Here is a 25,953-nt window from a genome sequence, read left to right on the forward strand (position 1 = left end):
TAAACCTGTAACCACAAGGGGGCACCACTAAGTCCCAAACCAAAGACACAGTAACAACCAACATAATTTCAGGTTTAAATAAATTATTTTTATTTGACAAAACTCCTTTTCCAGAACACCAGCAAAATATACCATTCACAATTCTTTTGTTCCTCCTCCAAGAGTGCCGCCTGACTCTGACTTGATTTAAGTGAACTAGTAAACTAGACCCAGGAACTGCTTCCTGTCCCATTTCCAGGTCACCTAGAACATTTCTGGGTTGAGTGGAAACCAGGGTAGTCATCCCCCACAGCTCCCTCTAGTGGTCCCCAAAGATTGGGTTTAGCTCGGAGGGATACTGCCACCTGTCGTTTGGGGGAATGATCTACTCCCGGTGAGCCCATTGACCTGCTCCTTCCATTTTGGCCTCCTGGTCTGGCATAAATCCTTCCTTTATCCCGGCCAGAATGCCTGTTCTTCCTCTCTGGCACTTAGGATACATGAATTGTGTAACTTGTTAAATTTTAATTAAATTTCTTTTCATTTTCTTACTTAAATGTGTAGTTATGAAAACATTCTAATTATATTTTTTATTGAGTTTATGAATTTAAATAAAGATAACTATTCACAATTACAACTATTTTCTCCATGTTTAATTTTGCAGGCCTGTGTTATGTATAAATTCTTTATTGTCAATAAATTTTGCAGATCTAAACTAAGGGATATTTGACCATATTTTTCCTTAAAAGTTACCTACACTTCAACAAGCTTGTTAGGGAGTAAATAATAATATTTTTGTGTTAAATTCAGGTTTGATCAATGAAATGAGTCCTTTATTTTGATGCTGCTTAGTTGCTGTTGTCGCTCCAGTCCCTGTTCCATAACACTGTGCTGCCATGACCTTACTTAATTAAAGTGAGTTTGAAACAAAGTACTCACAATTTAATACTTTCCTTTTGTTCATTTGGCAAAAGGCTTGGTTTTTGCTCTCTGCATGGAGTACAGGACTAAAGCCTTCTATTTCTAGAACAGAACACCTATGGGTGAGAACATTAATTGTATGTAATGAGCCGTAACATTAGTGTCATGACTCAGATTCATCACACTGGCCTCAAGTGAGGGGCTTTTGACACAGCGGGCAAAACAGAGCAGAGTACAATGACAGTGCTCAACTGAACTATATTTACATTCTAAGAGTTTGAGTGAGCTATATTAAATTTTGAATGGTTTCTACTGGAATGATGAGGATGACCACTTCATGTTTTGCAAAAACTGCTTTATTTAAAATCATAATAAAGACATACTGAAAAAGCAAGGCTCAGAAGAATTATGTTAATATTTTAAGTTAATTTAATCTCTAGATGAATACAGAGCAAAAAGAGGATCTTGATGAGAGAGACACTAGTGTGTATTCAGGCAATTTTTCATAGAGAACAGGTCATATTGCCTCGATCTTAGTTTTCTTGAAGTAACTGCCCATGAAAATAATGAAAAAACATTAAAACTACTTGTAAAAAAGGCCAGCGAACATAACCCTTAAAGATGATTATTGTCACCCAGTGAGACAACATATACATAGATAGGGTATGACAAACAAGAAGGGAACACTCATCAAAAAACTACATACAGATACCATAATGATTTACTAAAAATAACTATTCATTAAAACAACTTGCAATGATATTTGGCAAGCTAACCATTATGAAAAATGTTTATTTCGCAGGATATAAATATAGAATTATCTTATTGTTTCTTCACCTGTAAAGGGATCTTGCATTTGTGGTAATTGCTATGCCCACGGTTCTGGTTTACTTGACTGAACTGTACCGTCTCCAGCCCCAGTGCAGCTCATCCACTTTTTGAACTGTAGAACCAAATTAAAATGTAGTTTTGCCATCAGTGACTAGTATTCTAATGCACTTGCTTCCACCTTACACAGAAAGCCAAATAAGATGTACAACTACAGTATGAAGGCTGCAAGTCACCAGTAAATTAATGTAGCATAAAGTGAGAACACACATTGTTATCTGTTCTTTTAGTAGCGCAGTTCTCACAGTCAACAGAGATACAGCATGTTTTTTGATGAAGAAGCAGGGCTAAATATTACCATATTATATATTATTGCATATTTTATTTAAATGTTGATCAATGAAGCATATACTTGAAAGTTGCAGTAAAGCAAGTACTACTCATATCATTGATGTATGGTATATATCATTATCAAACTATTTAAACCTTTTATAGAACAGTTGTATCCTGCAGAACAAGAACACAGTCATATTACACACATGATTCCACTTCCTTTGCAATTAAAATGCACCATTGTGGCAAGATTTTTATTATTTATTCGGACTCTGGCAGTTACTTATATGTCACAGAAGGATGAGCAGTTAATAAATTTCAGTGATAAGCAATATTTAATTTTTCTTATTAATATTTAGGCATCTAGAGTTAAAAGTGTGACTCTACAAAACTTGTTTATTAAGTCAATTAAAAAAATATAGCAACAAAAATATGTTTCTTATTTAAATAATATCCTAGAATATGAACATCCTTATATACAGTATGTACATTTATTTATTTACCTTGGTGTAACATTTCCAAAGAAACTATTGCTTAAAGGCTTATAAAAGTGCTTTCATACTAAATATCTGATTACAATCAAAGATTCACAGTTCAAATAAGTTTACAATGGGATTGATATTGTATTGTGATCATTTTTTGTTAACCACCTCATGGTGCATTGGTGTTTAACCAAAATTACTTTCCCATCCAATAGTTTAATGTGTATTGTAAGCCCTACATTGTGTACTGTATATTATACGGATTTAGTTTAGTTTTGCCCATGTTACTATGTCTGCTATTTGTAGGCTCTCAAGACATTTGGAGAAAGTGTCTTATTCCCTATAGCAGCTTGTCAATTAAAAAAGGAGCCAAATATCATGTAGGATGCACATTTTAGCAGTTAATGTAGAAAAAGGAATGACTCATGCCAGCGCAGATACACAGGGAATAATGTTGTGAGGGTCAAACTAACAGCTTGTTGGGTTACACTGAAATCCTCACGGATGTTTTATCTGTTTAACCCAACACATGCATTCTGTATTTAGTCAAGTATATGTAACTAAACATAACTCAGCATATGGAGCATTAAAATAGTAAGTCATCTGTGAATATTTTTCAAACAGTAAAAGCTGTTCATTTTACTAGCTATGCATTATGTAAACTGTACATTATGTGTTTGAATGTACTGTATATATTCCAGCTGTTGTTCTGGTCATCATGGTATTTTAATCAGTGAGATATCCAGCATATCAAATAATGAAAAAAAATTGTTTGCAATTCTGTGTTTTTTATATCTTAAAAGCTTTAAAAATTTTAATAATGAATGTTTTATTAGTCTTAATGGTAAAATACAAATGTCAAAACACATTTATAGTTTCCCGTGACAAAACAATACAGTATAAGCAATACATGTAGTAATTAATAATATTAAGAAACATATTTAAATATTTCATTAAATCTTAAATATATTTTATATCTATGATTTGTGTTTCACTATTTGTTCAAATATTTCTGTTAAACAAAACCTTTCAATAAATTAACTGGAATAATTTAATATGCCTAGGCAAGTGGTTACTAAAACTATTTTCTATTAGACAGTAATCACTGAGTCATTTCTGCTTTGTAAAAATATATTATAACACATAAAGGAAATAAATAAATTTTGATTAATACGCTGTTAATTTCAGTAAAAAACTTGTGTGATTGTGATTACATTTTTTAATCTAACAACAGCATTAACATATATTTTTTATATACAGTGGAACCTCGAGATACGAGCACCTCTGTATACGAGAAATTCAAAATACGAGGAAAGTATGAGCGAAAAATTCAGCTCTAAATACGAGCATTGGTTCGCGTAACGAGCCACGAGCCAGGCTGTGGGTATAGCTCGCGGCTTAGCGAGGGGGCGTGGTAGCAGTTGCGAGCCGCGATCTGCGGTGTCTGCGTTTCTCACTTAAGTGCACAGGTGGGAAACTGCCCACATCCATGATTGTTCCTGTGGCTGATGGGCTGCAGCTGCCATGTCCTCCCCGCATATATAGAGAAGCGCGAGCAGGTTAAGGGGGAGAAAAAGTAAAAGAGAGAGAGAGAGAGAGAGAGAGAGAGCAGGCAGGCAGGCAGGCAAGTGCAGGCTCGCGTGTAGCTGAACAGGCGAGCCAAACAGCTGAAGCAGGACGGTGTAGAGAAGGTCAGCTGCATTAAGAGTGTCTCGCCTGTTTTAGAGCCCGCATGGGAGAAATAGGTGAGACACTAACAGAGAAGAAGCACCGGTGATTGTCATCTGTTTTTAAAGACTGCTTCTTGTTGACGTTTTAACCTCGTGTTAAAGGATTGTTATTCTTGTGTATTTTAAACCTCCACTTCACAACTGTTTTAAGGATTATTTATTTAAAGATTTATTGAATGCTCTACTGCACTTTGGACACCTGTTTTGATTCTTTTAATAATCAGTTATATTATTTACCAGTGTTATTTATTAAAGGTAGACTACAGTATATATAATTTATCAGTGTTATTTATTAGGAAAATTGATTTTTATGTTAATATATTTGGGGTGCAGAACGGATTAACTGGATTTCCATTATTTTCAATGGGGAAGTTTGTTCTAGATACGAGAAATTCGCTATACAAGCTCAGTTCTGGAACGAATTAAACTCGTATCTAGAGGTTCCACTGTAATTGTAAAAATACATAACTGGAAAAATCAGCATTTTTGAACTATTCTGTACATCATATAAAGTGTATTTTTTATAATTTTGACAGAAAAAAATCAGGTTAAATATCCATTACAAATGAGGATAAGGCATATGACATTTCACAAATATAGTTTAGTTATGCTTCATAATGCTTTATTTTAATGCACTAAAGACATAAGATCTTCTTTGGCTTCATTAAAGGTCATCCCTAAGAAAGGTGATGTTTGACAGCATTTTTTGAGACTAAGCAACAATATCATCCATACTACGCCGCTGGTCATAAAATGAAAAAAAAAATCATAAAAACCTAGAAGACTGCTAATATATAACACCTACTGTAAATGTACAGATACTAAGTGTAATTTCCTTAAGTCCACTTAATCTAAATCAGGGTTACGGGGAGATGAAGATATTGTGTGTGTTCATTTTTTTTATACTGTCATTTAAGTAAATTAAATGTGTGCAGTGTTCAGTGCTCTTCAATGGAAATTACACTGTGCAAAAAGGAATTAAATTACATACACAACATGCCTTTAGGTTTGTGGACATCTGAACCCCACACCTATATGAGCTTATTTGACATTTCATTCCAAACCCATGGGCTTTAATATGGTAGCCTCCTCTGCAGCTATATATAACAGCCTCCAGTCTTCTGAGAAGTCTTTTCTATTCAGCCAAAATAGCATTTGTGAGGTCAGGTATTGACTTTGGATGAAAACACCTGGCTAATAATCAGTGTCCCAATTCAATCCAAAAGTGTTCAATAGGGTAGAGGTCAGGGCTCTGTATAAGCCACTCAATTACCAAACTCGTCAAACCATGTCTTTATGGTCCTGGCTATGGGCACAGAGGTACACTCAGGGCCTTCTCCAAAACTTCTGCCGAAAGATGAAAACACATGTTTAAATAAAAAAAAAATGCATTTGTATGGTGTAGCTTTAACAGTACCCTTCTCTGGTACCAAGGGGCCTAGCTCAAGCCCTGGAAAACAACATCAGATCATTATCCTTACTCCAACAAAATTTACAATAGGCACCATACAGTCTGGAAGGTAGGATTCTCCTGTCATCTGCCAAACCCAGATTGGCTCATCCTATGGTAAGACACATTTAAGTCCTTGGCAATCAGAAATTTTAAATAAATGTAAAAAGCCTGCATGAATGGCTCTGGAGGTCAATCAAGGAAATTGGCTGGTTGCATTCACATGAAGACGAGTGTGGTTCAGCCGGTTACCTCATCAACACTCCAGTGTCCACGATTGTGGCAACTGTGCCTGATTGGAGAATAAAAAGGAGCCTGAGCAGAAAGCAGGGGGAAATTTAGGAGATTAGTGATTAAAGTTAACATGAATATAAGAAAGACTGCAAGATGAGAAAAGAACTGGTGATGAACCTCAGAAGAGGAGCATTGGGGCAGCGCTCAAGGGGGCTTGGGATTGCTTCTGCTGAGCATACTCAGAGCAGGAGTGTTCTATTGCTTGGCGTGGGCTCTCACTAGGAAGTACAATGGAACAGCAAAAGTGGGAGACAGGAGCAATGCTGGACGCAGTGCCCCACACATGCTGAACGACCAGAGACAGGGACCAGCACCTGTGAAGTATTGACTCTGCCTGTCAGTGGCAATCTCCTCTTGTTAACAAGACCCATTCAGGGTGAGCGAAAGAAACATCAGTTTTTACAGAGAAGCACTGAGGCTTGCAATTGTGTTAAAGGATAAACAGATTTTCCCTGGGATTTTAGCCTTATTTTATTGAAATATTTATTGTTAATTTTAACCTCCATATAATCACCTATTTTTAATGGATGACTAATTTATTAACTTCTTCATTCATTCCTAATGGAATGAACATGACACTTGTTTTGCACTTTGTTTTGTGGCTAGACAAAAGCATTTTTACACATTTGCAGCAACCCAAGATCGTCTTTTTGCTCTGTATTCATCTAAAGATTAAATTAACTTAAAATATTATCATAATTCTTCTGTGTCTCGGCTCATCCCAGTCATGACTATTGATGGATCCAGGTTCAATGAGTAAGGCAGCTGCAGCCAAACTGGACTGTCATACCATCAGACAGCTAGATAGTGAAGTGCGATTCATAATTCCAGATAACACATTTTCACTGATCCAAAGTCCAGTGGCAGCATGTTACATCACTCCAGCCAACTGCGCACAGTGATCTTAGACTTGTGTGCAGCTCCCCATGACACCATGAAAACTAATTTTATGAAGTTCCCAACACACAGTTCTTGTGCTGATGTTGCTTCCATAAGCAGTTTTTAAACTCTGCTGAGAGTGATGTAACAGAAGGTGATTTTTATGCACTATGTACTTCAGCGGCCCTATTCTATGATTTTGTGTGGTCTACTACTTTGTGGCTAAGCTGTTGCTGCACCTAGATGTTTCCATTTCACAATAATTGTACGGAAATTGACCAAGGCAGATCTAGAAGAGCAGACATTTCACATACTGACTATTAGCAAAGGAGGCATCCTATGACAGTACCATGTTTAAAGACATTGAGCTCTTTTTGCCAGTGGAGACTGCATGGCTATGTGCTTTATTTTACGCATCTGTTAACAATGGGTGTAGCTAATACACCTGAACTCAATAATTTGGAGGGGTGTCCACATACCTTTTGTAATACAGCATAACTATTTTATAGTACATTTTAATATTATATTTAAAACTTGTATACATACACAAGACTAATTACTGTATTCTTTATTTATACCCATACTTATATTGGTACAATTTTTAAAACAGATAACGGGTTTGAAAAAAAATAAAAATAAAAACACAAAACCTTTTACACTGACATTTTTTTTACATACTACTCTTTATGGTTTGTTACTTAAAAGTGAGATCAGACATATTTTCATTATAAGAAATATATTACTTTCGTATTTATGTTTTTATGTAAATTACATCCATAAATGTAAACCTATTTTTTTTTACTTACACCCTAATTGTGTAGCATAATGAGTCCCTCAGCAGTCTAAATATGGACTTCTTTTTTCCTGGTAGTTTTCCTTGTAGGATTACAAATAGTCTTGTTTAACTCTGCCTCCTACATTACTCTTGTTGCTAGACAGCAAAATATCAGCACCTAGAGTATGGTAAGCAACCTGGGGATTTATCCTATAATAACTTTAATATCACAAGTAGGCAGGAAACACCATATTATAAAATGAGGCAATTAAACCATGAATTAAAGAATAAAAGACACATCACACAGGAATATTTACAGCAAATCTAAAATGATTAAAAATACCATTACCAACTAAGGGATAATTCAACAACAAAAAAAAAATGGACGCTTTGTTTTCAATGTACTTTATTATGTTTCAGTATACATCACGTCCTTATTTTCCACTTAAAACTATAATTGACCCAGTTCAGATAGTTAACACCAGAAACTGAAACGTAACATTTTTATCTGGACTACAGTCAAGTTTGGCATCAATATCTTACTTTTTAAAACTACTTTTCAAGGAAATGCCATGTGAAATGTTGTTTTGCTTATAATCCACAAAAGAATCTGTTGCTGCTGGGATTGCATTCACTTTGCTCATGTAAACAGGAGAGAACAGAGTTTGTACAAGAGACAGTTCCCAGGTCATTAATTTAGCTATTATACATTTACCAGCATTTTTATGGAGTACCAACACATACTGTACTTGTGCTAAAAGAACTGTTTAAATATGTCTGAAAGACAAGTTTGTCCTGGGGGCCAAGAAGTTAAAACGGTAATATACAACAGCTGCTTGCTCAGGTCACACTTCTTCCTCCTGATATGACCTTGATCAATTCACATAACCTGCTAGAACTCTGCAAAATGTATGTATACAATTGTGCTTATTTTGTATTTTATATTTTCTGCATCATTTCATAATTCTGGCCAGGTTTATCAGTAATATGGTTCATTACCAAGATTTATGTTTTGGAATGAAAAATAAACAATATACATACAAGTATACATAGCACACACAAACACACACACACACACGCACACACACACACGAGTAAACAAACCCAGGTTAAGATTAGGAATATTAAATGATTACACCCACAGAGGCTGTGCAATGCTCATTAATTATTCTATGTTGACAGGCATCCAGAAATTGAAAGTAACAAAGTCAGGGATAAAAATAACTAAGTTACAATATTTCTTCACAGTTTACATTGAAGGATCCCCCAATAAAATTTGTAGGTTACATTACTCAAGACTAATTGGCATTCCTTGGTAAAGTTTTATTGAAACAATAGACAGTAAATACAAATGGGAGTTATTATTGCTCATGTGTGTTAATGCAATCCTGTTTCTGTCACAGGCATTGTGTTATCTGTTAAATAGTGTTGTTTCACATCATACTGCTTTTAGTGTGGGTCTTGATGATAGTGTGAGAATTTGTTCTCAGTAATTATCCAAGGCCAAAAAGTTTTTTTTCATTCTGCAATGCGCAAATTCTCTTGTTTTCAGAAATGCATTACAGGCATTATCACATTGTTTTTTTCATAATCAGAGATTCATTATCCTGTGGTGTTCATGCCCTGCCAACTGACATAAAATTATTCAAAGATTTATCCATTTGCTTATTTTACAAGTTGCTATATGCTTGTTGGTTTCTACATTGCTTCACTACACATTTAACACTATGCATAGTTAACTGTGTAGAATAGTCAGAGTTGTTTCACCCACTTTTATGATTATTAGCATAATAAATGGAATTATCCCTTCATATGATTTTAAAAAATACAAGATGCAATAAAAAATATACCATGATTGTTTTTCCATCTGGAAACCTTCTTGGCACTGGTAATGTTTAACTACATTTAATGTCAAAGAAAATTCCTGATTGTTTTATGGCAGTGCTTCCCAAACTTGGTCCTGGGGACCGTCTGTGGCTTCAGGTTTTTGTTCCAACCAGATTCATTCATCAGTGACAACACCTGATAACACTGATCTCATTTAATTAGCTGGTATTTTTTTTTCTCTTATTCTACATTCAGAAAAGAACAGCAGCATGATTTTACATTTATAAGACATTTAGAAATATTTCTGCTTTTGCTATATTGTAGATTTAAATGCTTAACTCTCTTTTGTTGATTTCATTATATTTTGCCCTTTCACTATGAACTTTTCCCCCTGCATTTTATCTTATTAATGATAATTAAAAATGAGCAGAGCAGACACCCAGGCAAACAACACTGAATAATCAAAGCCTGCAACTACTTTAGTGTCAGACCCACTAATTAGTAAATAATGGATTAATTAAACAATTAGAACACCTGAAAAAGCAGAATGAAAATCAAGATGAACATATTGTTAAAAAGAAAAAAAAATACATTACTCCCATATAACTATATATATATATTTTTTGTTTTCTTTTACCAAACTTAGTTTTCTATTTTCTGTATTGGTCCCAAAACACAGAACTTGGGGAAATAACAGTTCACTTAATTAGCCCAGGACTCCAATTAAAAACAGAAGCTGGTTGAAAAAAAAAACCTGCAGCCACAATGGATCCCTAGGACAGAATTTGGGTAGCACTGTTTTATGGGACTGCTGTAACCTTAAGTCTTTCAAGAAATCCTTCTACAGCTCTAAGTTTATGGAGTGAAAAAAGCAGTTATATTTTACAGGTAATGTCTTTTCAGTGTTTAATCACTTTTTCAACTTTTGGCTTGTTTAAGGTTGCTACTGCAGAATATGTCTTCAGTTCATACATGTCTCTGTCTGTTTATTCATTGTAAGTTACAGCATAATTGAAACATTCCAATGGTGTCTGAAAAAAAGCAAAATATAAAGTGCTTCCTGCAGTCTCTACCATAGTTAAAAAGGTTATGCTAAACACAAAAATGGACAAATCTATATTTTACACTTTTTCTGCAAAGTCTTTTAAGTGGACTTTTTAACAAAGCGAAATTGGCTATAATCAAAAATGACTAAATGTGTTCATGTGAATAAAATGAAATGTATAATATTTTCCTTTTACTTTAATTGCATTACATGACATTAGAGTAAACCAGAAAAAACACAACAACTGGTGTCTTTCTCTCTCAATCTTTAATCGGGTAGGCCTTATCCTTGAGGTCAGAAGTACTAGAGTACAAAAACAGCCTGTAGTTCTAAGTTATAAAGTAAGAGGGAATTGAAACAGTGGCTAGTAACAGATGTTCAACCTCTGTGGTACATACAGAATATCTGTGTTAAGTCTTTGCGTCTAAAGACACATTAATGTGTTTAACAGCAGTGAGGAAATTACCTCTTTCTAGAGTTTGGTTCATGGACAAATTCAAAAGGATCCATAGTACTGTCTCTGAAATGAAATGTTAACCTGTTTTACTCTACTCTACTCTAATCTTTCTTGTAGTGACAACTATTTCTTAAATAGACTACTTAGTTTGCTTTTGCAGATAGTCTTTCATTATCTGGGGTTCCCCACCCATCTTTGCCTAACTTTATATATAGTATCTCCAACCTGAAGCATTCCATCATGTTAATTTACTTACTAATTATTTGTCTAGGTTGACCAAGCAGATTAAAACTAAAGGCTGAAATGCATTGGGTTAACTTAGTATCACCATTGAATTTAATATGGAACAGATAATAGATATCAAGATAAAAAATATTTGTGGAGACACATATACCCTTGATATAGGGATGTGGATTGATTTGAAAATTTTAAGCTTTGAAACAACCAAGAAGCAGGTGATAGCAGAAACATACTGTATTTCTTCTCCCAGGAAATTATAAAGATGCAGTTCAGCAGCTTGTGCAGGTACACTGATCTAAATGTTTCTTTTGGGCTAAACTGTTGCTATACACTTGTGTTATGAACACACAGCACTATATAATGAAACAAGGAACTTGGCACAATAATGTGTTGGCCCAGCAATGAGATGTACTATAAAAAAGACATACCAATTAAAAGTAAACTGAAATTGATTGAATTAGGAATTGAACTGAGGAATGGCAGACACTCGCAGAAATATTCTAAGCAGAAAGTGTTACTTTAGAAAATACTACCGTAATTAAATTGCAGTAGAGAAACAAGTTAGCTATTCAGCCAGGCACTTTGACCGATTTATAGTTAAGATTTTTATATATATATATATATATATATATATATATATAACACTTTGCTCTGCTCACTCTGTACATCCCCATGTGTGTGTGTGTGTGTGTGTGTATATATTATATTATATATATATATATCACACACACACACACACATACACTAGCAGGAGTACCCAGCGTTGCCTGGGAATCTATAACTGGTGAATTTCCCAAATGAAAGAAACAGAACATAGAAATAGAACATACAATAAAATGTGAATCAGAAAACTGTAAGTTCATCCACTGTAGATTGTGTCTTCTGTGGCGTTTGAGACGCCCTTGAAATAGACTTTTCACTGGGATCTGAAATGGACTGTGGAATTGTATGTCTTTTTTCCAGTGGCATGGATATATTCTCGTAAAGCAGGAGAATTATAATGTGTTACTTGGTATTACGTACGGAATACGCACCACAGTGAGATGAATTTACTTTATTTACACTACATCGGAAAGCGAACAAATCATAGACATATATAGATAAGAAGCCGCATTCACTGTGTTGCCCAGTTGACACGATACGTCAGCGCGTCCGCCCTATTGCAAGTGGTAAAAGTGCCATTTAAACTAATACATGTATACGTGGAAACTGGGTTTTCTGATGAAAAAAACAATAACGTTTAAAACAGTATCGTTTACATACAACGGATTTTGGCGAATCGTTTAAATGTAATTATTTATATCCATTTATACTCTAATAAAGGCAATTATTAAATTGTTATTATTGCTATTATTATATGGGAGGAATTATTTAATAATAATAACATTTTGCGGACTGCCTTCTTCCATCTCCAAAACATTTCTAGACTTCGTCCTGTTCTTACGCAACACAGTACTGAAGTATTGATTAATGCCTGAGTCACCTCACGTATAGATTACTGTAATGCTATTCTATCTGGCATCCCACAAAAACTTATCCATCGCTTACAACTTCTTCAAAATTCTGCTGCCAGGATAATAACCTGCTTTTCTAAATCCACTGAACATATTACACCGATTCTCTCCCAGCTTCACTGGTTCCCTGTTAACTACAAAATACCGCTCTTAACATTTAAAGCTCTCCACAACCTCACTGATCTCCTACAGACTGACACCCCTCTCGCTCACTCAGATCCTCATCTGCAGCTCTACTTTCTGTACCACATGTCAGACTCTGTTCTATGGGAGCTCGAGCGTTTCTCATAGTGCTCCTGAACTCGGGAAATCTCTTCCGGCTCATATACGTCAGCTCGATTCAGTAACATATTTTAAAACTGCCCTCAAAACTTTTCTTTTCAAACTGGCATACCAATTGTGAATTTTGCACTGTTACTGGCAGTTATCTTTGTTTGTTTGCTAATTATTGATGTTTGATTTATCATTCTCTTGTTTTAATTTTACTAATGTTGTTTATTTTATTGTAAGATGACCTTGAGTGCTAAGAATATAAAATGGGATTTTCTAATGGCGAAATATAACCAAAAGAATTGTTCAGCCTCACCTATGAAATGTAATCCCCCGGGATCTGGTTTGGAGCGTACAGCGGTTTGTACAATCCCAAGCAGCACATGCGTGAAGCATCTTTATCCATTACTTCACTCCACAGCAGTGCCACTTGCAATGTGGCAGCGACGTTGATGTACGATGGTGCTGGTCATGTTGCGTTTAGTAATTCTATATCTATGGTTGGCCTTCTCATATTTGGACACTTCCACCATCTCTTGGCAACTAAAAGAAACATAGCGACTGGGAGCCCGTTCGAATCGGGCTACAAATTCTACGTTTGTGAAATCCATACTTTCACTACAAAGAATTGTTTTTTTAAGTCCTTGAAATGATTTTGTTATCATGGCACTGACTTGTGCTTAAAATAGACCTTTTCGGCCGATGTAATGAAGAGCTTCCTGTTCAAACGGGGCTGCGAGATGTGAACTCAGCTCTTCGACGCACCTCATTTGATTTTTTCCAGCAAACAAATTTTCGAAACAAACTGTATTTTACGACTCTAATCAGAGTCGGAGTAATAATTATGTTGCCGTGGTCATTTTAGATCTGAGATTGGCTAAAATTTAAACAATGACCGTTGTTAATACCCAGCCGTCATTACTCAGTTTGCCAATAAACGTCAGAAGGACGTTTGCCACAACCGAACTGCCCAAATGTCGATACGTTCTAAATTACTTACGGTTCCGGAAGCTGTCAAAGGGTTTAACTCAGTCGATGATGTTAGTCCTGGAAAGAATACGCCCCACCAAACCAACGTTCCAAAAACCAACTGAACTTACTGTTATCTGCTCGAAACCAACACCGACTTACTATACTCGGCTGTCCAACGGCGTCACTGTAGCATTCGAACATTCTTAGCCAATCATGCAATACTGCGTCTGCGTTTGCCACGTTATGTTCTTACTGCAGAGGCAGAGTCGAGGTATAACTTGTATTGAGTTGGGGTATTGACGCGAACACCATACATATGGATACTATCAAATTATATATAAGGAGATATATATATATATGGATAGCCAGATTAGGAATTCAATAAGAAAAAGTCTCATGTAATATTCTGAAGGTCCAGATTCTTAAATGGCCATAGTATAATACCCTTCCCCAAAAATAAAGGGAATCGATGCCATAGTTATGATGAGGTTAAAAGGGGAAATGCCTTTTAGTGTTTCAATATATTTTGCTTACATTTAGCTTTATCTGTGTGAAGTAGACTATATAATCCAGGATTAACAAAATTGAACCCTTAAGTAGTGAGATGTCAAGCAAAAAGGTGTCATTTTGCTTGACTTCTCATTACTTTCATAATGGCTAACACAGTACAACACCCTAGTACTACAAGTCTAAAACAGAATAGCAGTTCATATTATAACCCTTCAGTTGTTTAATTCATAATACTTAGCCTAAGGCAGGGGAGAGTTTCACTCTGACAAGTTACAACATAACATTCTCAAACATTACTCCAATTTAGAGTTACAGGGGACTGAAAACTATCCCATTAGCACTGGATGTATGGCAGGAAATAGCGTTGGATCGCAGGTCCTACTTACACAAACACTCGCACTAATACAGAATTGTGATCCTTTAAAAAGAAATCAAATGTAAGAATCGGTGTTCAGAATTATAATCCTTCTAGAATATTCCAAGTTCAACAATCTATCCATGCATATTCTGATGCTCTTTTAGAAAAGAATATTTCATCAACTGCAGTATAAATGGTCAAAAGAGCTTCCCAAGCACAACATGCAAGAAAAATGTGTGATGGGGATAAGTCAATGAGTTATGCTAATGAAAAAAAGTGAAAACCATCTAAATCGGCTTTTCTCAGGCTTCCCAATTGTAGCCTATTCCAGCAATATTAGGGCACAAGGTATGAACAATCCCTGGAAAGGTTACCAGTCTGTTGCTGGGTGAACACACACACTAGGGTCAATTTAGCAAAACCGATTTACCTAGCCGGGGTGGCACAGTGGTAGTGCTGCTGCCTCGCAGTAAGGAGACCCGGGTTCACTTCCCGGGTCCTCCCTGCGTGGAGTTTGCATGTTCTCCCCATGTCTGCGTGGGTTTCCTCCCACAGCCCAAAGACATGCAGGCTAGGTGGATTGGCAATCCTAAATTGGCCCTAGTGTGTGTTTGTGTGTGTGTCCTACGGTGGGTTGGCACCCTGCCCTGGGATTGGCTCCAGCAGACCCCCATGACCCTGTATTTGGATTCAGTGGGTTGGAAAATGGATGGATGGATGGATTTACCTAGTCTGCATGTCTTAGTACTGCGGGAGGAAACAGGAGCACCCAGAGCAAACCCACACAGACACAGTGAGAACATGCATGGAGAGAACACCTGGAATGTGCACCCTATTCTCCTTACTGTGACAAACCAGTTATACCACTGTACCACTCCTTTTGGGCAGCCATTTCTAACAGGCATTCTTTATAGTTATAACTATGTTGGTAGACAACACAGATCATTTCATTAATCTACAAAATTAAAATATAATCATATTGAGAAGACCATTAAGAAAGAGAATTTTTTTTGTATCTTTTTTGAGTATGAAGAAAGCCAAGTCATGAAAAATAATGACTATACTTGGTGTCTAGTATTTTGTATAATTGTCTGCATTCTCACCTATAATGTACTGATACTATGGGATATTTGACTTACTGAGGTATCGAGAAATGAGAAAGGACAAAAGTCAGTCACCAGTTAAGGAAAAGCTTTTCTTTTGATATCTTACCATTATTATAGGAGTGAGGGCACTCCACAAGTTTTTTCTTTATTTAAGACAGTAAATATTTCCACAAAATTACTATGTCACTGGGTCACACAGAGGAAGATACAATAAATAAGAAAATAAATGATGAGAAATACAGCAAGAAAAAAAGAAATTTGTGGCCATTCTATCATTTTTTTCTACATAATTTTGAAAAAGAAGTCATAGAAACATTTTAAAAGGGCATACAATCATTCCTTTTCCAAGAAGCAAAGTGTACAGCATATTAAAAAGACAAAGACTATTTTAAAGAGTGGAAATAAAAAAATACCATAATTTGGGGATTTCATTTTTTCCATTGGCAGTTTGTGCTGTGTCAGCATTTAAAATGCAAATTGCTGAAAACCACTGCTGCCTCAGTGCTGTGAAAATAATTACTGATGATATATTATAAAAATGCCCTTTTCTGATTCCACATATTAGAAGTTTGATGAAAAAATAGGAAAAAATAAACATGCTTCTAAAGACAAAACATGTCCCAAATAAAAATGAAACACTTTACTTTGCACATGTCCATCCATCCATTTTTTAAGCTTGCTTATTTAAACATGTTATGAAAGGCAGCCAGAACTTGCCCACTCAGCATTAGGAACAATGTAGCAAAACAACCTGTAGATGGAACACAGTCAGTCCATCACAGTGCACAGTCACGGTGCCATCCACAAGCATTAATTCTGTGTCAGTTTAGAGTCTCCAAATAAGTTACCATAATGCCCATATAAGCCTAATATGAATATCTGTAGGGTATAAGAAACAAAAGACACTGTAGGAAACACATTAAAAAAACAACAGCTGGGAATCTCCTAACTCCAAGTAGAGATCAATCCCAAATGCTTCAATTTTGATATTGACTATTATATGTTTATAAAATATAATTGGGTATAAATTGGGTAATGCCAACCACACAACAATACAATAATTTATTTTATATGCAGCACACATTATTACACAGATAAATGCACTGAACCTACTAATCAACACAAAATCCATCAGTAAATACAATGAAAACAACCTTGACGGGCTTCACTACACATATGACACCATTTCCAAAGAGCCCTTTTCAATGTTATGATCTGAGCTCAAGTGCTGCAGGTTAAGTGGCTTGCTCAGGGTTGCATAAAGAACCTTACTAAGATTTAACTGCATAGTTAAAAGGCTGCAACACCCATACTAGATTTACAGAATGAACTGTCTATATGTTCCATGCCTCCAGCATTCCTAAATCCAATATTCATTTGAAACAACTGGCATGAAAAAAGGTAGAGCCCAGGAGAAAAACCAGCCACCTCAACCAGTGGGGCAACCAGCTATGAAACTGGCTACACCTTTTCTGTGGCAATGAAAGGAGATCATATACTAGCCATACAATACAGTATGTTCTAATGCTAAAAGGTAATGCCTTATACTCATTGTTATTGGTATGTCAATGAATTCTAGTATTAAAACTTGTAAGCTACTCTCACTGCCACAAACTGACTTTGTACATGCTTTAGGCTGATGGAAACTGGGTTTTCATCTGTCACTAAATTTGGTTTCTTAATGATGAAATGCTACTTTTGTAATATGTCATGTTCTTTGAAATACTCAACCCCTTGTAAATTATACATGTAAAAATACTTTGTTTTTATTATTCATAAGACTACCAAGGTCAAGTCACAATAGTCACAGGGCTATGCCAGTTTACTTAAGGTCAAACATCAACTTAAAAAAAGCCAGCTTCAGCAGCATAACTGAAATTGCCTTTACATGGAATATGCTTGGACTAGGCTGCATTAAAACTTAACCCATTCATTCCTAACCCATTCTTATAATTAAGAGTTGGATTTGGCACTGTGTGTTTTTTTTTCCCTTTTAGAGCATAAACCTCCACCATTCTCTGATTAAAAAAATGGTATCTTACTTAAGCCACGAAATCTTTCAGCATTTTTAAAAAGCTACAGCTCTTTTAATAAGTCTTTGATGATTTGCAATGCATATTTAGCATGAGGACAGGGCAGCAGAAAAGCATCACATGCTAAAGAGCTGTGCTTTAGTTTTTCTCCTGCTCCAAATTCCAGAGTTTCAACGTGAAGCACTAGCAGCAGGGGACTGGTGATCAAGATGGAACTGCTAAGAGTGTCTAGAGCTTTTTTGATGATTTGAAACAGGTCTGCTCAGTGGGGTGCGGCAAAATGGATCAAAGCATTTCATTTGCGGACACAATGCAAAGCAGCAAGGGCATGAAAAGGAGTGGGGAGGCTGATAAGAAACATTGCAGTGACTCATGAAAGTGAACGCTTTCATTTTCTTAGGATTGGGGGAGTGAGAAAACACAGATTTGGCAAAATATAAATGCCTCCTCCCCAAGAAAAAAAATTCTGTTATAGATTCACATTTAGATACAAGTTCAATGCAGGAGGACTTCTTGTGGTAAAAAAGAGAAAATTAAAAGACCACAATAAAGACTCACCTGCTCTCCAGTGGCACATTGCTACCAAGCACCCAGCTGTCCTGCAGCTGGACGGATTCAGGTGTGGTTTGCAGTTCGGCGGGCAAGGCGGCCGGAGGGGCCGGGCTCTGGTTCCTCCGATTAGTCAGGGAATTTCGGTTAAGGGATGTGACAGAAGGGTGCTGCTGTGATGGGTGTTGCGTATGAGAAGACGGCACAGGCTGTAAGGTTGATTGGTTTTGATGGTTGGCTGGTTGTTCTGCAAAAAGAACAGGGGAAAAAATCATTTGGGATGTGAAACAATTTTCATTTTGATGTTACAAGCAAATAAAAGATATGCAAAGTTGACATATGCTACTGTCCTATGTAATTAAGTGCATTTTGTTAAGTAATTTTTTTCTAAAGATCCATGAATGTCATTACAGTGCAACATCTGGACAAAATTGTTTGAGACTGCTGATCACATTCTCTCTCTGCATTTAATTTTGTGCCCACCAGCTATGTGAACAGCCACTTAGTACACCTGCTGCATGTATCTGTACAACTGCATACATGACAAATAAAAGTCATTAGTGAGACAATTTAATAATAACAGAAAAAGTCTTCTGCTAACTCCTAGCCATAGGCACATTTTGGATTAGTAAAGCTTTTCATATTGACACACCAAGCAACTGTAATGAGCAACATGTAAACCAGGATTCACTGAATGAATGCTGTGTGTTCTTTAGCAGAAGGTCATTCATCCAAGCAGATGTTTCTTTATGGGTGCTTAACAGAATGTTTCACATCTGATTATAGCACAAGAAGACTCAGATAAGTAATGACCTTAACATCCATTAGATCACATAAACAGCTGAATGCTCACTTCCACAAGAAATGAAATCACTCTACAGTGTTAAATTGTGAATAACATAGCCTTACAGACTATATATTCCTTCCTAAATATGTGTTTAGTGGATAAGGAGCTGGGATTCTGAACTAAAAAGTTGCCAGGGCACTTTGCAGCCCCAAGCATGTCTCTTAAACCATGTATGCTCCAACTGAAGAAAAAAGAAAAAAAAAAAAAGAAACAACATGTAAGTGGCTATGCTGTGGATCTGTTCATGTAAAATGCCTTGGGATAGTGCTTTTCTATGGGCATTATATAAAATAAAGATTGCTTGTTTGAGCACTCATGTTCAAGTGGTGTGATGCAATACAGTCCCAGAACTTCATAAACAGCTGAACAAGGTAATGTCAGGATCCAATCCCTATAGCAGCATCTTAATTAGCAGGCTTACCTTGACTTTAATCGATAGCAACCACTAACATCTTAACTAAACTGAACAATCTTTATTCAATTAACATTTAAGAATAAGGAAAACTATGAATAAAGCACAAAAGCTAGTTCATCTAACCTTTCTTAAATAACAAACATTTACTAATAGGCCAAGAATCAGCCAAATTCCAAATTAAGCAAAAAAAGAAAGAAAGAAGAAAGTTAAGATAGTATTAACAAGACAAGCTTTATGGTAACACTTAAATACCCCAAAGGGTCTGACAGGACACCCTAAAAACAAAAAGCAGAACCACAAAAACAAAATGATAAAACAACTTAGAAACTGAACCCTTGAAAATTTAAGATCTGAACACAAAATATACATACAAAAAAGACTCGAACGCAGAATTTAAGACCTAATAATGATAGAACACCTCAATGATATGTAAAGCCACGTAAAGCTAAATAACAAGAAGATTCAGTTAGGATAGCTGAGGCTGCAAAGCAAACTGAAAAGAATGCATAAGGATTGCCTCAAGACATTGATATCATTTTAATTATCAAAAAATCACTTGAATTACCTAAATGTCCAATATTTGATGCATATTAAACACACCTAGGAAGGGACAGAGACAGAAAGCAGGAATAAGGCAAAGCTCCAAAATATTATTTTAAAAAGCCTACAACAAAAACTAACATAACATAATAGGCAGAGCTTAAAACAAGTTACATATCAAAATTGGCGTGGTGGCATACTAGTTAACACTGCTAAATAATCCTAGGGTTTAATTTGGCCAAGCCATTGTCTGTGATGAGTTTCCTACTTTCTCAATGTCTCAGCTACTATGTCTTATTTTTTTTTCTTAGCACTAACATTTTGAAAATGTATAATGCACAAGGTTGATGTGCTTGACTACTCTAAATTGATTAGAACAGCTGTGATAAGAACAGGTTGTTCAGCTCAACTTGCTGATCTATCCTATTCACCTAGATTGTTCAAAATAACATCAATTTAAGATTTGGAGGTCTGTAAAGTTCTACTGCCCACCACACCAGTCACAAATTTATTCCATGTGTCTGTGCTTTTATGCATGAAGAAAACCTTTCTAATATTCAAATCTGCCCTTAACACATGTCCAACAGTGTACCAAATGCAGAATTTATTTTAAAGTAACAGTTGGGATCCAGTGTACTAATTCCTTTCATAATTATAAATACTTCAGTATCCTCTAATCCTGTGCATTGAAAAGGTTCAACTCCTTTAATATCCTGTCATAGCTCATAGCCTCTTCTTTTCTGAATCAGCCTAGTTGCTCTCCTCTGGACTTGCTGCATCTTTTTTTGCAATACATGGACACCAAAACTGTAGTCCAGGTTATTTATATTTTTATCCAGATCATTAATATATATATATATATATATATATATATATATATATATATATATATATATATATATATATATAATATACAGTAATCCCTCACTTATCGCGGGAGATAGGTTCCAAGGCCGACCGCGATAACTGAATTTCCGCGAAGTAGGGACACCATATTTATTTAATTATTTAACGTGTATTTGGACATTTTTAAACCCTCCCTGTATTGTTTACAACCCACCCTTTACTCTATTAATAACAGGGACAACTGCTAAGCAATATGAAATCGGTAGATAAGTTTACACTTACTGTATAGCGAAGTATACGTAGTTATATATGACGTGATGATGGTGATGAATATGCTGCGCAGTAAAAATGATGACGATGAAGGTGATAATCCCCTGAATGCAGTAGCAAGAGCACGTTAATGCTGAATGAGTGAGATGAGACTTTCTGGTTAATGCAGCACTCCGTCGCTGAGCCAATCAGCAGCACACAGGAACTTAACTGCGTGCTCTGATTGGGTAGCTTCTCAGCCATCCGCCAATAGCATCTCTTGTATGAAATCAACTGGGCAAACCAACTGAGGAAGCAAATACCACAAGTAAAAAGACCCATTGTCCGCAGAAACCCGCGAAGCAGTGAAAAATCCACGTTATATATTTCGATATGCTTACATATAAAATCCGCGAAGTCGTGAATCCGTGAAAAGTGAACCGCGAAGTAGCAAGGGATTACTGTATATATATATATATATATATATATACTAGCAAAATACCCGCGCTTCGCAGCGGAGAAGTAGTGTGTTAAAGAGGTTATGAAAAAAAAAAAAGGAAACATTTTAAAAATAACGTAACATGATTGTCAATGTAATTGTGTTGTCATTGTTATGAGTGTTGCTGTCTTTTATATATATAATATACACACACAGACACACATAAACATATATATACATATACATATATATATACATATCTACATATACACATATCTACATATACATACGTATATACACATCCACATAAACATATATATACATAAACAAATTTACATATCTATATATATATCTATATATATCTATATATATATATATCTATAATAACAAAAGGCAAAGTCCTCACTGACTGACTGACTCACTCACTCACTGACTGACTCATCACTAATTCTCCAACTTCCCGTGTAGGTGGAAGGCTGAAATTTGGCAGGCTCATTCCTTACAGCTTACTTACAAAAGTTAGGCAGGTTTCATTTCGAAATTCAAAGCGTAATGGTCATAACTGGAACATATTTTTTGTCCATACACTGTAATGGAGGAGGCGGAGTCACGTATCGCGTCATCACGCCTCCTACGTAATCACGTGAACTAAAAACAAGGAAGAGATTTACAGCACGAGTCACACGCGGGAACGAAGGTAAATGACGTTAATTTTTGACTGTCTTTTAATACTGTGTAAGCATACATATTAACACATGTGCAATTAAACGTGTGCATTTACGGGGTGATTTCTCAGGCTTAAAAGCTCACCTTTTATCAAACGCGGGAACAAAGGTAACTGACGTTGTTCACTGTCTTTTAATACTGTGTAACCATACATATTAACACATGTCCAATTAAACGTGTGCATTTACGCGGTGATTTCTCAGGCTTAAAAGCTCGCCTTTTACTAAAAAGGTAAATGCAAAACTATTTTCAATCAGTTTATTGAAACGCTCCCGTTAAGGATTGCAATAACATATTCGCGAGATAAAACAACGAAGTAGGGGGAAATGGAGGAACAGCCGCAAACAGCGAAGAGCAAACAATTTATTAAACAATTGAGAACGGAGCGAGTTAAGCATACAAGCATGTTCATAAGGGAAACAAAGCACGGTGTAAAACGTAAGTTTAAATTAAGTTTATAGAAACGCTCCCGCTGCGGATTGCAATAACATATTCGCGAGATAAAAGTTTAATGAGAAGACACGAGGTATAAACGAACCACATGCCGTGGCGCAAAGTTAGGGGCAACAGTTTCAACCATTCTATGATCTGCTTCTCGCAACTGAAAGACGGCACATGGCGGATGTTAGCCGACTTGCTGACCGCAACGTTAGGGGCTTCAAGTATGGCGCTGACGCCACATCTCAGTGCCAACACTTTGCAGACTGTACTTAAAAGACACGCCCTCCTCACTGGACAGTTGAAAACACCACTCAAAGTAACGATGACATCAAGTATTACCCAATCAAAAATAGGAAAGGAGGCATCTTCATAAAATGCGTGTGGGATGATTTGCATGAGACGCTGCTTTAAAAAAAAAAATGATAAAAAAAAGACGGGATAAATCCCGTCCAGTATTGATTCAAAACGGGAAGCGCAATTTCATTCTCAAACGCGGCACGATTCCGTATTTTAAAGGACGGGTGGCAACCCTACAGTGCCAGGTAACCACCCATACAATCAGATTGTGATTCAGACTAGGAATGCAATGAATGTAATTACCACGATCTACATACAAGGCGAAAGTCTTGCAACATTCAAAGATGATGGTTTGGGATAATTAGTACTTATTAAGTACACCATGGAACATAAAAGAGCTTATGAAGCCTTGAACCGAAAAAAGCAACATCTCGGAGATCGTACAAAAAAAAAAGGACGTAATGTCGTTTTACTCGCTGTACATTTTAGTCAAACATTACCAGTTATTCCACGAGGGAGACCAGCAGATGAACTCAACGCTTCTTTAAAATCCATGCTTCTCACACGGTCGGTTATATGTCGCGTGTTCTCGGGTAGGTACACCAAAAAATATATACATTTAAGCATGTAATGGGCAAAGAAAAAATGAGGTATACCCGAAGGCACTGCAGTAGTACTCAATGTAACTTTACTTCTTAAATGTTAATGTTTTACTGTTTAATAATTTATATGCTTCTTATATATTGTTAAAATTCTTTTATCAAAATACCACTGACAGCGCAATGCACGATAACATGGAGTGAATACACCATACGCATCTGCCCACGGCCGCCCTGGTGTGCGCAGATAGGAGTTGATTCTAAAATAAAATAAACATAAAAAGAGTAATACAATCATCACCCATAAAGCGGATAGCAGACGTGACGTATTATATGTGTACCACATTTCAAGTCAATAGGTGAAACAGTTTGCAAGCTACAGGTGATTTAAATATCCTGGATAGACCAACGAAAAGCCACGGTAGCAAATTATACAAGAACATTTTACTGTTTAATTATTTATATTTATATGAAATATGCTTCTTATATATTACTTCATATTCTCATATGATAATGATGTTAATGTTGTTTATATTGATTTCTATGTTATTGTAAGTGCATCTATGTGTGTATATGTATGTATGTATGTATGTGTATATACATATATATATATATATATATATATATATATATATAAAAAATATATATAAAAAATATATGTGTATATGTATATATAATATATCTGTATATGTGTGTATATGTGTGTGTATGTGTATATGTATATATATATATGACAGCAACACTCATAACAATGACAACACAATTACATTGACAATCATGTTACGTTATTTTTAAAATGTTTCCTTTACTTTTTCATAACCTCTTTAACACACTACTTCTCCGCTGCGAAGCGCGGGTATTTTGCTAGTATATATATATATATATATATATATATATATATATATATATATATATATATATACACATATACAGACATACATATATACATACATACATTCACATATATACTGTATATAAACATATGTACTTATTGGCTCCTGTATTTAGGATATAGCAGGTTGGATAATGGACGGATGGACATCTGTATGCATAGCCGTATTTGCCCGTTTTCGTTTTTTTTCTTTGTTCAGTAATATTTCAGTAAAGCCGGAGCTTGTCAGTTCAAATCCTGGTACTGACACCACTGTGTGACCCTGAGGAAGTCACTTCACCTGCCTGTGCTGCAAAAAACAAAAGTAATGTAACAAATTGTACCTCAGATGTTGTAAGTTGGTGGAATAAAGGCATAAGTAAAATAGATAAATATGTATTATACACATAGGAACTATTCATTTATTTTCAGTTAAGTCATCTGCAGCAAACTTTTATAAATGAGGGTTTCTGATTTTTAGATAGTGCAAACTGTTTCTTCTTCATTGACGTTTTCTCTTGGAGAGCTTTTTTCATTTCATTGAAAATGAAAGCAGCAGCTGCCAAAATATGTAGCTTTCTTATTAATTTTTCAACATTGTGTAAAATAAATGTATAAAGTAACATAAAAGGTTTAAATACTGGTTATCCTTTTACACTAAAATATTACTAAAGAGATACAAAAAAAGTAAAATGGATATGTTCTTTTTCTTTAAGGAGATTAAATATTACTGAAGAAAGAAAAAAAAAAAATTAAAACAGCCAAATGGGGCTATGCATACGAACTTAAAAGGTTTAAATAAAACAGAAATATATATTTTATTTTTACTTGCTTAACTTGTGGAGGGTGTATCCTGTAGCAAAGCCCTAACTTTTTTCGTGAAAGCTTGTTTCAGTAAATAAGTGTTAAAAACAGGTGTAAAGATATTGACAATAAGCTACGCAAACCCAGGAAGACATGGAATCGTTTAAATCAAGTATCATTATATCTTCCTTTCTTAAAGAGAAGTAAGGCAGTACTTATAAGCTTACATATTTATATATAGACATACATATATATATACATATATATCTGAAGCCGTGCAAGCACACTCTTGAGAATGCAACGTATAGTTGTACAGAAGAAAAGCAA

The 25,953-nt window shown here is 35.6% G+C and overlaps 1 protein-coding gene across 15 annotated transcripts in view; it reads right to left on the bottom strand.

The window, feature by feature from the left end:
* Positions 1-25,953, bottom strand: part of LOC114651997 (teneurin-3) — an 898,351-nt gene that overhangs the window by 239,345 nt on the left and 633,053 nt on the right. For all 15 annotated transcript variants that reach the window (XM_028802134.2, XM_051927721.1, XM_051927718.1 and 12 more), the window contains one exon: positions 18,562-18,799. In XM_028802134.2, coding sequence (XP_028657967.1) covers positions 18,562-18,799 — 238 coding nt within the window. The remainder of the gene's footprint in view (positions 1-18,561; positions 18,800-25,953) is intronic.

Source organism: Erpetoichthys calabaricus, chromosome 5 (assembly GCF_900747795.2).
Source record: "Erpetoichthys calabaricus chromosome 5, fErpCal1.3, whole genome shotgun sequence".
Lineage (NCBI taxonomy): Eukaryota > Metazoa > Chordata > Cladistia > Polypteriformes > Polypteridae > Erpetoichthys > Erpetoichthys calabaricus.